General features: G+C 33.6%; 3 protein-coding genes across 4 annotated transcripts; 2 read left to right on the top strand and 1 right to left on the bottom strand.

Annotated features, from left to right (window-relative positions):
- Positions 688–6,096, top strand: LOC104706839 (cytochrome P450 71B12-like). 2 transcript variants are annotated; one of them, XM_010423063.1, is made up of 3 exons: positions 688–838; positions 4,387–5,267; positions 5,359–6,096. In XM_010423063.1, the coding sequence occupies exons 2-3, from the start codon at positions 4,395–4,397 to the stop codon at positions 5,971–5,973; spliced, it is 1,488 nt and encodes a 495-aa protein (XP_010421365.1). In that variant the 5' UTR covers positions 688–838; positions 4,387–4,394; the 3' UTR covers positions 5,974–6,096. The 2 variants fall into 2 exon arrangements, with proteins under 2 accessions (XP_010421365.1, XP_010421364.1); XM_010423062.1 differs by having other exon boundaries at positions 688–844.
- LOC104706837 (cytochrome P450 71B14) lies at positions 6,908–13,943 on the top strand. The gene is made up of 3 exons (XM_010423060.2): positions 6,908–7,032; positions 12,274–13,157; positions 13,243–13,943. The coding sequence occupies exons 2-3, from the start codon at positions 12,282–12,284 to the stop codon at positions 13,855–13,857; spliced, it is 1,491 nt and encodes a 496-aa protein (XP_010421362.1). The 5' UTR covers positions 6,908–7,032; positions 12,274–12,281; the 3' UTR covers positions 13,858–13,943.
- On the bottom strand, positions 13,890–15,379 carry LOC104706838 (deSI-like protein At4g17486). The gene is made up of 3 exons (XM_010423061.1): positions 15,096–15,379; positions 14,339–14,626; positions 13,890–14,250 (listed from the first exon to the last, which is right to left on the bottom strand). Exons 1-3 carry the CDS (start codon positions 15,235–15,237, stop codon positions 14,024–14,026), a joined length of 657 nt encoding a protein of 218 aa, XP_010421363.1. The 5' UTR covers positions 15,238–15,379; the 3' UTR covers positions 13,890–14,023.

The following is a 17,665-nucleotide window of genomic DNA, read 5'->3' as shown; positions in this document are numbered from 1 at the left end:
TTAATCTGCCATTCCACCGGTTACCAATTTTTTGCCGTACACGTCTCGACACTTGTGAGTTTTGTACCATGCACCCAATTTGTTTAAATTTCTTGTTATTATTATTTTTCTTCTTGAAATTTTTTAACGCTGCCTTCATTAATAATTTGCACCTTCAGTTTTAGCACCATGTATGCTAATATAATAGTTTGTACCTTTTCTCGTACATATATATCTGTACAATTATTTATGTCAAAATCAAATGATCATTCTAGATATATACAATGACTTTTGTTTTTTAATATCACTTTTAGTCATTTGCTCTCAGAATTTAAAGAGCGAGAAAAATCATGCTATCATATTAGTCATCTCCATACCATTTTCCCTCTCTGAAATTTGGGCCACCCATAGTTACCAAGTAATGTATTAGAGCCGTGTGGGATTCAATGTACTGGTTTGAAATCATGGTGTTTTTAACTATTTCGTAGCATTAACCTATATAAGTTTCAATCTTTTCGTAGAAAATTCTACCAAAAATTTGGTGGACTTTTGCCCGCGAGAAAAATCCTATTCAAATTTGGATATGTTGAATTAATTTGTGGTGGTAAAATAAGTTCACAAAATCTTTTTCAGGAATAGTTTCAGTAGATATTTATTCGGCTTCACTATAAAATGAACGTATCTACATAGCATTCCAATTACCCACATACATAAAAGCAAACCACACAGCTACATATTCGACGCATCTTCTCAATTCTCACAAACCACACATACTAATTCACTTCTTCATTCGTAGAAGCAAACGAATTCTCTCTCTCCCTCGACCCACGGTGTTAACTTCTTCGCCACAAACTTTAAGGTTAAGGTAATTTGTGGATCTCTTTTCAGATGTTTTTAATTATATTTTTCTATACTATGTTTTGACTCGCAGTGTACCCCATGACAAATTTTTAGTTATTTAATATTAGATAATAATTTTCAATTTACTTGGTTTTAGTTGTTAGTTATATAATTTTGTATCTAATTAATTATTATTTTGTTTGGACCCTTGCTACAACATGAAACATATATTTTTCTTTTTGTTTTTTTATAATTATAGTTTATAACCTAAATGTGTTTATTTTTAAATCTTATTGGATAATATATAAAATTTTTAGATTTGTTTTGTTTTGTTTTGTAGAACAATATAGAGATATATGGTAGGTTAGGGTATTTTGGTTTCTTCAATGTATATACAACCTAAATATTTTTTGTTTATAAATTTATTAATTAAAATTAGTTTATTTGAAAGTAAGATGTTATAAATAGGTATAATATTTTGTAGTTTATATAATAAATAAGGATTTAATTTGTAAATTAATTAATTTCAAACTATACTTGATATTATATGAAATATGTTAATAGTTTAGTGTTGGTTTGATAATCAAACCCGCCATGCTAGGCCTGTCTCGCAATGGGTTAAAGATTTTTAATCCGCAAAAAAACCATGATACGAAATTGCAGAAGTATATGGTATGTCCGTATTTGCCCGACTTGAGTTCACATGACTTGCAACAATTTACTAAATGGATTTTTCACATTTGTTCGAATGGTATCATTTTCACATTTTTTTAATTAATATAAATAACAAATAATTTTAAACATCAATACATATTTACTTTAAGAAAACCTTTTGATAATTAGTTTACATATTTTAAAAATATATTTTAGGATTATAAAAATACTATACTATATATGTAATTATACACTATTTATTTCTTCAAAGTATGTGAAGTCCGCAAGATTTACTGAAAGAACTTATGATTTTTGGAAACCCGTCTTGTAAAAACTTTTTTTTTTTTTTTTGCTAATTGAAATATTTAGACACGTTTTTGCTAGCCGAAACATTCAGACCCGTTTTTAAAATAATAAAAATATAACTAATACTCTATAATATTTAATTTTAACCAATCAACAAACCAATAACAAATCAACATGCACAGCGGAAGATAAACCAAACCAACTCCAATTTAATATAAATACCATATCAATTATAACCAATTAAAATCATCATCCTAACATGCTTCTAACAAGGTTCCAACAACAAATAACACAACGCAACAACCGAGACCCTAGATCATCCTCCTCCTCATCGCCATGACTCCACGCTACACATTACCTGCACCACAAACACAATGAGATGTGTGAGTATTACCAGAAATACCCATTGAGATGATCCTCCTATCTACGAGCTATACACACAATCAAATCAAAAGTACAACCACAAATAAAACATAACAAACCAGCCATTAAATAGAAAACCCATAACACATTCACCACACCTACATATCATCACACAAAACAAGTCATACAACCCAATCGCTTAGATAAGCTCATGGTCACGCATTCACCTTAACAAGCTGATTCTAACAACAAATATAACCATGAGAGACTCTCCTCTTGTCTGAAACAGCTCACAAACATCCTACAACAAGTCACACAACCAAAAGCAACCTTTAAGCAAACTGGACAGAAACATCAGAAAAGAACAGTCTCAAAGATGAAACCTAAAATAAAACCCAACCGTTAACTATCAAATCCTTCCAATAAAAAGCTAGCCCAAAACGTCACAAAGCATTCTCCAAAATCTTGTGCCGATCGGAAACTAGACGAGACCACGATCTCAGTTACAATCCCCGATAGTCCCAAGTCCCAACTCGAATTTGAGAAAACGTGTCTCACAAAACTGCCAATAACTCATCAAGTTCAAATCCAAATTCACTTCTGTAAAAAGGAGAATGACTATGAAAGACTTGGGAATAACTCTTCCATAATTCGTTACCTTTGACAACGATTTGATATGTCAAAACTGTTTCCTTCCAAACCCTAACGATTCTGCTCCTTTTCCTTCTCTTTAAGATAAAGCTTTGTTGATCTCCATCTCTTCTCCTTCACACCAAATCGACCAAGGCTCTCTCTCTTTCTCTGAGATTCCAGTGTTGACAATCCACAAAAAAAGAGAAGGAGGCATCACTTAAGAAAAACTACTAGGGTTTTGGTTTAATTCGGTTAAACCAAGATTTCATTAAACCGAAATTAATTAAAATCCACTCATTTGGTTTAATCAACACAATCCAAAATATAATCCTGGAACACGAATGTTACACTAGCTTTGATTATATTGACAGGCGTAAATGTGGATAATAATTAATCCGAGATATACTGCATGATAACATTTTTTGTTTAAAACATTATTACTTTTAATGTATTTTCAAAAAATAAACGATGATCAAATATTTTTTGTAACTATTAATATTTTTTATTTTTTATTGATTTGCATTAACTTTTTCGTTTTACATATTTGGAAAAATAATAAAATTGATATTTTAAGATTTTAATATAATATGAAACATATCATTAATTCTCATTAATATTTTTCTTTTATTTTATTATAAGATTTTTTATTTGTATATCTATATATATACTTTTTTAAAAAAATTTAAGATTTTATAAAATATGTGATTAATTCTAGCTAATAAACATATATTATTATATTCTAACTAATAGACATATAAAATTAAATGTATCATTATAAATAAATAATATTCATTTGATGGTGTAGAAAAATTATCATCATTTATGTATTTGATTTAGAATTACAAAGATATTTTTATAACAAAAGAAATATTATATTTTAAGTTTGTGCATCTTGTTCTTTATAAAATATTTTATAATCATGAAATTAAGTATTTTATTAAAGTAATTGATAATTAAATTTCAATTTTAATTATTTATTAATAATTCTTAGTTATTATTGGTAAGATCCATACTAAATGCAGTCGGATTTTGGATACTCTAATTGGGTGAACCAATTGAATTTTCAGCAATACCAAATTGCTCTTATTAATTTAGAAATTCTTTTTCTAAAAGCAATAACTGAGTGGTAATTGATATTATTAGATTCATAATGCTGGACATGTTCTAATTTGTACTTCTCTTTTAATATCATTAAGATGTAAATACTAAGATTTAAGCCGTAATACACACTAGAACGATTTTAGAGATGGCATTTTTAATAAAACTTTAGAGATGAAATCTTTTTGAAAAGTGGTATTGGAAAAAATGCATTTTTAAAGTTCCTCCAAATTTACCTTTATAATATTTTTGGAATTGTTCAGTGACGAAATTGTTTTATAGTGTTTACATAATAAGATAGTGTTAGTACCAGAATTTTCTTTTATTAATTTACAGTAATTAATAGTTTACCAAATATTGTTTTACAGAGGTTTTACTTAATGTTAGTTAGCCCGGTTCTATATTTTACAGAGCTTTTCTTTTGTGGTTAATTGTCCACTTGACATGCCTTTTACAAAGGTTTTACTATTTATTTTTCTCTACAGAAATATAAACAGTTCACTTTTTGTGCAGGAAGCAAAATGAGTTTCTGGTGGTATATCATTGCCTTCTTCCTTTCATCTATGTTGATTATAAAGATGACGAGAGTGAACAAGAAGAATCTACCTCCTGGACCACCAAGACTTCCTATAATTGGAAACTTGCACCAACTCGGATCAAAACCTCACCGTTCCATGTTCAAATTATCCGAAAAATATGGACCCCTAATGTCTCTGAAGTTTGGGAGTGTGTCCACTGTTGTGGCATCTACACCAGAGACAGTGAAGGAAGTCTTAAAAACGTTTGATCTAGATTGTTGTTCGCGACCTTATCTGACTTATCCTGCAAGAATGACACACAATTACAAAGATCTTGCATTTTCTTTCTATAACAAATATTGGAGGGAAGTACGAAAGATGACTGTTGTCGAGCTCTACACTGCAAAAAGGGTAAAATCATTTCAATATATAAGAGAAGAAGAAGTTTCATCCTTTGTCCAATTCCTCAAAGAGTCTGCTTCGTTGGGAAAACCAGTTGACTTCAACCAAAAGTTAGTGAAACTCTCTGGGAATGTGATTTGTAAAGTTGCATTTGGGATAACTCTCACAGGGAGCAAACTTGAGAATACTTTTGAGGAAGTTGTTTTAGGAACCATGGAGGTGGTAGGGAGCTTTGCAGCAGCGGATTACTTCCCAGTTGTTGGTAAAATCATCGATAGGGTCACAGGATTACATAGCAAATGTGAGAATGTTTTCAAGGCACTGGATTCGTTTTTCGATCAATCTATAAAGCATCACCAAGAAGATGAATGTGTCGATGATGATATCATTGCTTTGCTTCTCAAGATGGAAAAGGGAGAAACTGGGCTGGGAGAGTTTCAACTAACTCGAAACCACCTCCAAGGAATTCTTCTGGTAAGTATTTTGGAACCTTTCTATATATCTGAAATCTCATTGTTCACATGTTGCCTAAAGTTTAAATATTGTGTTCCATTGATTATTGCAGAACCTTCTTCTTGCGGGAACGGACACTGCTGCCAACACCGTGACATGGGCGATGACACATTTGATTACAAACCCAAGAGTTATGAAGAAAGTGCAAGCGGAGATGAGAGAAGTGATCAAAAACAAAGATGATATCACCGAAGAGGCTATAGAACGACTCGAGTATTTGAAAATGGTCATTAAAGAAACATTTAGGATAAACCCAGTTGTGCCACTACTAATCCCAAGAGAGGCTTCAAAAGATATTAAGATTGGAGGTTACGACATTCCAAAGAAAACTTGGATCCATGTCAACGTATGGGCTGTTCACAGGAATCCAAATGTTTGGAAAGATCCGGAAGCTTTCATCCCGGAGAGGTTTATGGATAGCGAGATTGACTATAAAGGTCTAAATTTTGAGCTCTTGCCCTTTGGTAGCGGAAGGAGAGTGTGCCCAGGTATAGGAATGGGTATGGCTTTGGTACATTTGGCTCTTATCAATCTTCTTTACCGTTTCGACTGGAAGCTTCCTGAAGGAATGAAGATTGAAGATGTTGATCTTGAAGAATCGTATGGACTTGTTAGTCCTAAGAAAATTCCACTTGAGCTTGTCCCCATCCTTACCCAATGGACTTAAGCTTCACTTCACTTTTTAATTTCATAGTTCAAAATAAATAATGTGAAGATCTTATACCATTACCATATCATAAATAATGTGAAGATCTTATATCATTACCATATCAATAAAATGTTTCTTCAATCCGAAATCTTGTAGCGTAAACACAACTTCTTAGGAACCATTACTACCGAATCAAATGACAGTACCAAAAAAGTCGGGCATATAATTTTACTAAAACTAGAGCTAAGCACTCACAGTTGGCGATGGAGGATGACATTGTATTCTCCTTTCGCCTCTTCTGCTTCGGTTTAAAGAACCCGGCGAAGAAAGCGAAGGGCCAGGTGGAAATCTAATTAACATGCTCTGAAGTACCTTATTTTCTGCTTCCGGAATCTTCTCTTCCTTTGATCTCACCTGCCTCACCTTTGTCTCGTTCAGCTCAGCCGCCAGAAGACAGTTGCAAAACAAACCTAAAGGCAAAAAAGCAAACATCAACTTATGAGCTTTTACTATAACAGAGTAAATGTCAGTGTTCTGTTTTGTAGCTTCTTACCGAAGCGAGCAAGACGGTTAACCGAACTAGGGATATCATAGCAACATAAGACGATATCAACAATTCCACTAATTACCAAACAAAACATAACTTTCGCCAGTAACGTCTCCACACTTTTGAGTTTTATCCATGCACACCCAACGTGTTTAATTAAGTTCCATGGTATTATTTTGTCTTGAAATTTCGGTATAAAATGAAAATATACTTCAGAATTTCAGAGTATGTTGAATAAAAACGTGATTGTAAAATAAGTTCATAAAATATTATGAGAAATAATTTCAGTAGATATTTTTTTAGGCTTCACTACAAAAAAAAAAAAAAAATAACTTATCTTGGAAGCTAACCTCGTAGCCACATACTTGGAACCTAAGCTCTATCCATATCTCCTACGTCTCTTCTCAGTTCTCACATAAATAAATGATAATACTGATTCAGAAATCAACTTCTTGTTCTGCCTCGCTCTATAACTCCCCTCTCCCTCGTCTCACAGTGTAAACTCTTCCGCCACAAACTTTAAGTTTAAGGTATAGTATTGCGTCTCTCTCTCTAATATCTCTGATTCTCTTATAGATATTCTTATAATATATTAGTAAAATGTTATCTCTACTTCTCTAGTATTTTTGTCTTGGCTAACAGAGTTATCTCTTCATTGTCAAAGATTTGTTCTTAATTAATGGAGTGAATACTCTTAACGAGACGTTTTAAAATATATATATATATATATATATTTATTGTTACGTGTTAATATTTACCATTTTGAGAATGGTCAGTAGTCAGTAGTACTAACCTTTGATGAAGGTAGTCCGTGTTACAGAATTCCCTGCAAACAAACAAAGTTTTATTTATTCTGAAATCTTGACTTTCTTTCAACTAGTTCTTGGATTTACGTTCATGATGAAGGCGTTCTATGTATTGATCTAGAATGCCATCTTTTTTTTGTGGTTCAAGAAACTCATATATACTTTATAAATAGCTCTATTCATAGTAAAATATATTCATTTGATAAATTAATTCATAATTAATAAATTATATTTGATCTATATAAAAAGCCATAAGAATTTTTGAGAAATGCTTCTTTTGGTATGCTTTTCTCAAAAATGTCTCGTTTATTTGATCATTTTTAAAAATATCACTAGTGAAATCTGAAAATTTTATAAAATTTTAAATGGTTTATAAAATATATAGTAACTACTAGCCGGAGACTCGATCCAAATATTGATAAAGGTTTATATAATATTTTATAAGGTTTTACAAGATATTTAAAAACTATTTATAAGTTATTTATAATATTTTACACAGATATTAAAGTAATGTGTGTATGTTTTTATAAGGTTATACACGTACTTTGATAAATAGCTTATTTTTAGAAGCATTTTATAAGATTTGAGAAAGGTGACATTTTCTTAAAAATCACTGTTCCACCTTAAAACTGAAAAAATAGTATTTTCAAATTCCCCTTTAAAATCATCGTTCCACCTTAAAATTGATATGATATTCATAGTTAGATGGAAAGTATAAAAACTCATTCTAATTAAATTATAAAAATTCAAAATTTTGTTGAATGACACATAATTAATCGTCTATTTATATGAAAAAGTACTGTATAAATTTTAGGGAAAGAATCTTTTTTTCAATTGAAAAACTCAATGCATTTGATATAGAAGAAATCTTTTCTTTTTTTAACAACAAAAGATCAGCGCTGATCCATAGTGGCCTGAAAATTAAGCATAGGTAAGAAGATTTTAGACCCATAAATCAGTACCTCCTTTTTAGTCTTCTTAATGTTGGAAACCCGTCTTAAATCCCTAACCACAAATAATTCATAAATCTGTCCTATACTTAACTTGAAATGCCGAGTGCTTGCTAAAATTAAGCTAGTCGGCCATAAACAACAATCTTACCATACCAATCTCAGCCTTCCATTAAGTTCAACAACAATTTCACCAGACATGTGGTCATCAACATACTCAAGCTCGCCGATGTAACCTAAAAAATCGAAACACAAAGTATCATCATTACACTTGAATCAATATACATGAAAGCAAGTAACCGAGTCATAGCTACTAGCTCTGCAAAAATCACCATACCATGCTTTTGCATAACGATAAGGAACTTTAGAAGAAGGCCTTATCATAACCTGCCACTTCTCTGCATTGTACATGCTCTGAACTCTGAAGAGCGTCATTAAGGACATCGATTCGCACCATTCTACAAAATAGAAAACTGTAAATCATAAATAACAAAACTGAGCTAATTGAATCTTAGGCTTACTAAAACAACTCGAAACAACAAGCAACCACAACATAATTCACAAAATCCATCTTATCCTTGACCTGAATTTCAGAATGCTTGCTAAAATCAAGTGAATCGGAGATGTGATGGTGACGAAGAAGATCAAACACCCACACTGAATCAATATCGATCCTTAATTTAATTATGGAAATTAACTTAAAAAGCGCTTGAAGCCTCGAAGACCAAAAGAGTAAAGTAAATATTTTGAGTAGTAATTTGCGTCGGTTATCTATTCGACTCTAAATTCCTTCCAATTTGTTTTTTTAACATCGGTTAATCAATCAACGTAAAAAAGGTGACGTTACATGTAATACTTGTTTTAATGAGCTCATATGAGCCAATTCGAAGGAAAACTGTTTACATACAGAACATTATGCGGAGATGTACGCGTTTGGCGTCCTAAAGAATCCGCACTTACATTTGCATTTCGTGAAACTAGAGATAAAGGAGAAAGAAGAAAACTCCTCTCTGTCTATCTTGATATCGTCGAGATAGGGCGAGAAAGCCGACCAGTCTAGAGGAGAAGATACCATCTTCACCAAGTCTGAACAATTTGTAAAGAACGCCACATCCCGGTAGTCATGTCCAATCATACACCGCATAGCCCAAAGGAAAGCTTCTACTTCAGCATGTAAAGGGGAAAGACTTCGTCAGAAATTGGTGGCTCCCCTCGTCGTCAACGAATCTTGAAAAGAAGAACAAACCCATCCTGCACCTGCAAAACCATCACTTGCTTTCCAAGAGCCATCTAGAAAGCACCGATAACCTGAAAAAACAGTAGGAAGGGAGTTCGTGGGCCCTTTTAATCGATAATTAGAGGCGATAGGGAGTAGGGAATAATCCTCATCCTCAACCTCTACTTGTGCCTGCAGCCAGGTAGACGTCTCCCCTATCGCTAACCGAACTACTTCCTCTGGCTGTTCTATTTGATTCTCAAAAACTCGAGCATTCCTCGCTTTCCAAATATACCACATGACCCAAGGGAAAGCAGCTATCTGAGAGCCCGGATTGGTAGAATCCAGAAAATGGTCCACATTAGCATACACCGACTATGTTGGAAAGGAGACTGGTCTGACGGGTACCTGAGCTAAAGCCCAGACCTGTCGAGCCGGTGGACACCGAAAAATAGCATGATTTATTGTTTCTTCGTCAGCCCCACACCTTGTACATCCTGAATCACAAGCAATTCCCCGTCTCCGCAAATTTGTCGATACCGAAATGCACCCTCACAAAACTTGCCACATAAAATGTTTAATCTTTGGTGGACAGTGAACCTGCCAAACACCGGCCAGGAGAGGAGTAATCTCTGGCCCATACCGAAGGTCTTGAGAAGTTGTCAGTTTCGCGATGCGTTCCGTATCATACCCTGATTTCACCGTATACTTTCCAGATTTCGTAAAATGCCAACCTAGCGAATCTGCCGTCTAAGTGCTTCCCTATCAAGACAACATCTTCCGGGTCAAAATGCTCATTGAGCTTATCCATACGCCATGAATTCGTTTGACGATCAATTAAATGAGAAATTTGTAGCAAAAGGTCCTTAAAAGGGCCCTTACTCAAAGCTGGTCTTGGGGATTGAGCCGATATCCATAGATCAGTCCATATAGAAATGGACTCTCCAAAACCAACTCTTTTAATAAGTCCTTTGTTTACCAAAGATCTAGCTGAAACGATACTCCGCCACCCATAAGATAGAGAGTAAGATCGTATCAATTTCCATAGGGTTCGAATTCCGATAATACCTGCTTTTGAAAACCCGAGCAAATAGTGAGTTCGGAGCCTCAATCAGCCTCCACAATTGTTTAGCCAACAAAGCCAAATTAAAAACATCGACATTCCTAAAACCCAAACCACCCAACTGTTTACTACAGCATATTTTCTCCCAAGCTAACCAATGCATACCCCCAGGCTGACCAGTGCTCCACCAAAAACTCGCCACTGCACTAGTGAGTTTAGACGTAATTGTTTTCGACAACCGAAAACAAAACATGACAAAGGTCGGTACCGCAGTGGCAACTGACTTTATCATCACCTATTCTCCCTTTTGAGAGCAGTTTCGTCGTCCAACCATATGTTCGACTCTGAAGTCTATCCCGATCAAAAGAGAAAACTTTCGTTTTGGACCCTCCCAAACTCTCAGGTAACCCTAAGTAGGAACCCATCCCGTCCAAATTTTATATCCCAAGCACCCCCTTCACCTCTGCCTTTGCCACCTCATCAACCTTGTGCCCAAATTGAATCGAAGATTTTGCAAAATTAATTTGCTGACCCGAGACAACCTCATACTGCTTTAGAATATCCAAAATAACACCACATTGATCCGTATCGACCTTGCAGAAAAATAGGCTATCACACTTATTAGCTACCTTGATCCCTGTTAGCTGCTTATCCATCTCTGCCTTCTGAATGTTAGCGACTAACTCCATACACAGAATAAACAAATAGGGAGAAAAAAAATCTTTGTATATAGCATTTAAAAATATTTTAAATTTTGAACTATATATATTTGTGGTCAGTATATTTAATATTTCTACTAGGAGATATCCCGTGATTAAAGCAAGGATCAACATTTAAAAAAAAAATATAATATAATAAGAAAAATTATTGTTATATTTCTTTTAAAAAGTTATTTTGAAATAAAATAAAATAAAATAAAGATGATAATAAAATCATAATTTGAAATCTTAATAAAATTTTCGAAATCTAGTTATTAAAAATAATTTTATTGTCTACTTGTATATAAAATCTTAGTTGAAATTCTGATTGGTTTATATTTTTTAAAAACAAAATTTAGTAATTTTCGTCTATAATTTTATTAGAGAAAGAAAATATTTTTTTTAACTAATAATTATCTGTATTTTTGAAAAATCTTAGCTGTTAGTTTTTTTTTTTTCAAGTACAAATTAGTTTTGATTTGAATAGATTTTTTTTTACTTTTCTAGATTTTTTTATTTTTGATCTGTCAGCATTTTTTATTTTTAATTAATTATATTTATTTATTTAATTAATTAATTTTAATTAAATTTTCTAATGGCAATTGAATGTAATTTTTTATATATTTTAAGGTTAGTTTCATATTTATACTTCCCAATTAATATAGTAAGATACTTTCCAATTAATATAGTAGGATGTGTTGGTTATTGAAAACCTTAAACTAAAAGTGTTTGAAAGAAAGATACTAGAGTTAAATAAATAAAAAACGAACGAATACTACAAAATATTAAAATCGAAATATTTTGTGAAACTAAAAACTAGGCCTCGGCAAAATAAAAGGACCCTCACCCCTCTACTTTTTTTTTTTTTTGCCTTGTAACAATCATCATGGTGCTTTGGTAGTTTTAGTTAGCGCGGTTCTATATTTTCGAGATAGCTTTTTTTGGGTCAACCGTTCACTTGACATGCTAAGGTTATCAAATATTGAGCTAACTAGAAAGTATTGACTTTTTATATATAATCTATCTGTTTTTTTGTAGGAAGCAAAATGAGTTTGTGGTATATCATTGTTGCATTCGTATTCTTTGCTTCTCTACTCACTGGGAAGAACACAAAAAAGGTAAAGAAAGATCTACCTCCCGGACCACGTAGATTTCCTATAATTGGTAACTTGCACCAATTGGGATCGAACCCTCAACGTTCCATGTTCAAATTATCTGAAAAATATGGATCGCTAATGTCCCTAAAGTTTGGAAATGTGTTTGCTGTTGTGGCGTCAACTCCAGAGACGGTGAAGGATGTTTTAAAAACATTTGATGCAGATTGTTGTTCGCGGCCTTATCTGACTTATGCTGCAAGAATTTCATACAATCTAAAAGATCTTGCATTTTCTCCATATAGCAAATATTGGAGGGAAGTACGAAAGATGACGGTCGTTGAACTCTACACTGCGAAACGAGTAAAAACATTTCAACATATAAGACAAGAAGAAGTTGCCTCTTTTGTCCAATTCATTAAACAATCTGCTTCATTGGAGAAACCGGTCAACTTGAATCGGAAGTTAGTGAAACTTTCAGGGAGTGTGATTTGTAAAGTTGGATTTGGGATATGTCTAAAAGGAAGCAAACTTGCAAATGCTTATGAGGAAGTCATTCAAGGAACCATGGAGGTGCTAGGGAGCTTTGCAGCAGCAGATTACTTCCCAGTTGTTGGTAAACTCATTGATAGGATCACAGGGTTACACAACAAATGTGAGAAGGTTTTTAAGGCATTGGATTCATTTTTTGATCAATCTATAAAACATCACCTAGAAAATCCTAATATTAAAGAAGATATCATTGAGTTGCTCCTCAAGATGGAACGAGGAGAGACTGGACTTGGAGAATTTCAACTTACTCGAAACCACACCAAAGGAATTCTGTTGGTTAGTAATGTCAACCTCTCTTTCGATAACTTTTTTCCTCCACATGTTGCATAAATCTTAAATCTTGTGTCTTTAATTACTGCAGAACCTTCTTATTGCTGGAGTTGACACTTCTGGCCACACTGTGACATGGGTGATGACACATTTGTTTACAAACCCTAGAGTTCTGAAGAAAGCGCAAGCTGAGGTCAGAGAAGTGATAAAAAACAAAGACAATATCACAGAAGAAGATATAGAACGACTCGAGTATTTGAAAATGGTGATCAAAGAAACATTAAGGATAAACCCACTTGTGCCACTTCTAATAACAAGAGAGGCTTCAAAAGATATTAAGATCGGAGGTTATGACATTCCAAAGAAAACATGGATCTATGTCAACATATGGGCTGTTCACAGGAATCCAAACGTTTGGAATGATCCAGAAGCTTTCATCCCGGAGAGGTTTATGGATAACGAGATTGACTATAAAGGACTAAACTTTGAGCTCTTGCCCTTTGGTAGCGGAAGGAGAATGTGCCCAGGCATTGGCATGGGTATGGCTTTGGTACATTTGACTCTTATCAATCTTCTTTACCGTTTCGATTGGAAGCTTCCGGAAGGAATGGAGATAGAAGATGTCGATCTTGAAGAATCCTATGGACTTGTTTGTCCTAAGAAGGTTCCACTTAAGATTGTCCCCGTCCTTACCCAATGGAGTTGACTTCACTTCACTTTATCATTTCATAGTTCAAATAATGTGAAGTTCTTATACCATTACCATATCAAGAAAATGTTTGTTCAATCTGATATCTTGTAGCGTAAACACAACTTCGAATCAAATGACAGAAACAAAAAGGTCGGGTATAAAGTTTTAACTAAGACTAGAGCTAAGCACTCACAATTGGCGATGGAGGAAAACATTGTCTTCTCCTTTCCCCTCTTCTGCTTCGGTTTAAAGAGCCCGATGAAGAAAGCGAAGGGTCAGGTGGAAATCTACTTGACCTGCTTCGAAGTTTCTTATTTTCAGCTTCCGGAATCTTCTCTTCCTTTGATCTCACCTGCCTCACCTTTGTCTCGTTCAGCTCTGCCGGCAAAACACAATTGCAAAACAAACCTAAAGGACAAAAAAAAACAAACCTAAACTTAAGAGCTAATACATAAAACAGAGTAAAAAGTCAATGTTCTGTTTTGTAGCTTCTTACCAAAGCGAGCAAGACGGTTAACCCAACTAGGGATCGATCTCCGAGTCAACTGAACACAAACGTCATTGCAGAAATGATTACAGTTCTTTGTGATCAAATGGTAAGTGTTTCCACTATATTCTTCAGCAAGTTTCTCCATAAACGCACGAACTTTTTCAGGATCCAAATCAGTTCTTCCAATCAAAATAGACTTCCTGAATGTAAAACCCGGACATTGCTTCGGTTCCACCTCGAATATCCCCGTTGTCGAATGGTCGTGAGCACCAAAACCGTATTCAACCCCATGAACTAAACCAAACAATTGATAACAACACAATATCATAAATCCAACAACTCTGTTTCATCTATTTTAGGAAGCAAACAAAAACTATACAACTTATAGATCTCAATATTAAAACATCACTCATTTTTGGACAGACATGTCTAATAAGATAGTAACACAACAATTACTAAAAACTCTTATAAAACCCGGTTCTGGTAAGTCATAGTCTCTCATAGAAGCTGATCCAAATTGGGTCAAACAAAAGTTTCCAGTTTTGGAATCTATCGAGAAACGAAACTTGTCTATTTCAATATCTACAAACAAACAATAACCAAACTAAAAAAAAAAAGTCTCATACTTTAAAACCAAACAAGCTCAAACAGAATCAAATAAGAATTTTTCAAGACCCAAATTCGAAAGTTGTAATCTTTAACCAAAACCCACCAATAGTTTCCAAGAAAAAGTTCAAATATTGAGAAATATTAAGAGAGGTACCTTCAACACCGGAGTGATAGATCCCAAGTCCTAACCAATAAGCATAGCCATTGATAGGTGTAAGATCGTATACATTTAGATAAACCGGAACAGAACCAGGTTTCTTCTTCCGGCCAGTCACCACCACCATTCTACACAACATCTCCTTTTCTTTAATCCGACCAAAGAGGAGCTTCGAATCTTATTCTCTCTGTGTTCTGTCAATCTGAGAGAGAGAAGCTTCTGATGATGTTTCCTTCTTTCTTAAAAGCTACATTCTCTTTTCTTTCTCTCTCCTTTGTGTCATCCTTTGCTCCTTTTGTTTTAGGGCAAAAATTGTTTTCTAACCCCTATAATTTACGTGTCTTACACGTTTTGCCCCAATGTTTATGAATTGGACTACGACGCCAACGAGGACTCCTAGTTAGAGAGGGTATCAATACTGTTTACTAGTGGTAGATTGTGTAATTAATTGTGGAAAGGAGGGTGAAAAGGTAAATTACATTAAAATAAAAATAGAAATCGACAAAGCCACGAGCCCATGTCTCAGGAGTTTGTGACTTTGTGTACGTTTTAAGCAAAACGATGACTAAGCTGTTAGGGCGTGAAGTTGGCATCATAATTACATTTTTTTATATCTTTTGACTCAAACCAAAAAACAAATTACGCTGACTTTACTTGAGAATAATAGATTGATTCTTTTGTTTTTATGTGATTAATGTATAGATATGGTACTTTAATTAGTTGAAAACTCTTTGACGAATAGAAAAAATGTAATTCACGGATGCGCATATATCAAATATTTTATAATGTTGTTACTTGTTAGGTACGAATTAATTTTAATTTTGAGCTTAAGATCATTATTCAATACTTTCATTAACAATATACAAAAATATGAATAAAAGGCTTAATTTCATGAAAAAATAATGGGCAAAACATATCATGACTTGGCATTGGGGTTAACGTAACACAAGATACAATAATGGACTCTTCATAAACGTTTTAGCCGTCTTTTAACAATTGTTTAATTTATAGTGGAATGAACATTAGACTCAGAAAACGTATTAAATTGGTATTTGATCATTCTTTCTAAACATAAGTTTTGTTTATTTCCCACTGAATTCTAAAGATAAGAGTTATATCATATCAGAAAGCTGATTTAACATTTAATCAGATTTTGGTTTGTTCATTACTCGATAGATTAATTCTAAAAAGGTGGCTTTTAAAAAGTCAACAAACTACGTATGTCTATTTTATGACTTACAATTAAATAGCCTTGGCCATTTGTAGAACGACTTTGTAGACCAACAAGTTGTGCACATCATTATTATATTTTACGACTTCTAAGTTCTAATATGATGATAACGTAAGTTACTAGTATTATATTCTAGTGATTATTTTTTTCAACTACCATGTTTATCATAATTTGAAATATGCACTTTATATTGGTTATGATTGGAACTAATAGTCTGACTTATAAATGATTCTGTTTTATAGTCAATAGGTTTTTTTTCTCCATGATGTCAAATACATAAAATGCTAAAAATACATATAAAGATGTCAAAAGCAACGACGACGATATGGGCCGATCACTTGTATTTGTATCTTCCTTATCTTTTTCGATAACGTTGTTCGGTGGACCTGATGAAAATGAAATGAAACTCCTCTCGGCTTTTCTAAATTTACCAACAAATCCATACAGAAAGATCATCGCCAGTCGAATTAAATTAGTAGAATATGTGGTTCCTCTCTAAAGCAACTAAGCAAGGAATATCACTTATTTTCCAAACAACATAGGGACAAGTAAGTAACTTATAATTACAACTCTTTTAGTCCTTTCACCAGTTGGACATTATATGCGTAGATTACGAATTTACGATACGCGACTCATAGATATAGGCAGCTGTTATTTATTTTATTTTGTTTTTTTAACAAAATATAAAATTTATTCGAAAAATTACAGTTTTACAACAAGTGCATCGTTAGTTTAAAACGGTTCATGTTACAATATCAGAATAAAAATGGAACTTAGAAACTTAGCTCCACAAGTATTATCTTGATGCGAACCACTCCACCATACAACCATCAAACTTTCCATCTCGCTGAAGTTGGATCGAGTAGATTCGATTTCTTACCTCCTGGTCAGGCTAATTAGTTGTGCCGGTGGAAGAGAGGCTTCACCATGACGTCGACCATTGCGTTCCCCCTATAAAGAATGAATGGACAGCTGGAAAACGTACCGCAACAAAAAGAGACGGTCATGGCCCAAGGACGTATCCACTAGGAGCTCAAGAACATGAGTCCATGAAGTTGTAAATCACGTATAAAAGGCAGCTGTTATTACAAGCGACCGTATAATAATCATTTAGATATCACACTTTTAGGTGTGCTTCGTGTGAATATACAAAGTCGGCCATAACTAGGTAGCTATGGAGTCGAATAAACGAGTTTTCTCCCACGTTAAGTAACAAAACATTGATGGGAATGATACCAGAAGCAACCCTTCCTAAAAGCGGTGAAGGCACATTAACCATCCATGAGAAAATTAAATGTAAATGCAATATTCAAAAAAAAAAAAAAAAAAAAAAAAA

Source organism: Camelina sativa, chromosome 8 (assembly GCF_000633955.1).
Source record: "Camelina sativa cultivar DH55 chromosome 8, Cs, whole genome shotgun sequence".
NCBI lineage: Eukaryota > Viridiplantae > Streptophyta > Magnoliopsida > Brassicales > Brassicaceae > Camelina > Camelina sativa.
The sequence above is the reverse complement of the archived record's forward strand: the minus strand, read 5'-3'. Positions and strand labels throughout refer to the sequence as shown.

Coding starts and splice junctions, on each gene's coding strand:
- LOC104706839 (XM_010423063.1), top strand. CDS start 4,395: ATGAGTTTCTGGTGGTATATCATTGCCTTCTTCCTTTCATCTATGTTG. Junction 5,268..5,358: donor ACCTCCAAGGAATTCTTCTG/GTAAGTATTTTG, acceptor TGATTATTGCAG/AACCTTCTTCTTGCGGGAAC.
- LOC104706837 (XM_010423060.2), top strand. CDS start 12,282: ATGAGTTTGTGGTATATCATTGTTGCATTCGTATTCTTTGCTTCTCTA. Junction 13,158..13,242: donor ACACCAAAGGAATTCTGTTG/GTTAGTAATGTC, acceptor TAATTACTGCAG/AACCTTCTTATTGCTGGAGT.
- LOC104706838 (XM_010423061.1), bottom strand. CDS start 15,237: ATGTTGTGTAGAATGGTGGTGGTGACTGGCCGGAAGAAGAAACCTGGT. Junction 14,627..15,095: donor CTATCACTCCGGTGTTGAAG/GTACCTCTCTTA, acceptor TGTTTGGTTTAG/TTCATGGGGTTGAATACGGT. Junction 14,251..14,338: donor TAACCGTCTTGCTCGCTTTG/GTAAGAAGCTAC, acceptor TTTGTCCTTTAG/GTTTGTTTTGCAATTGTGTT.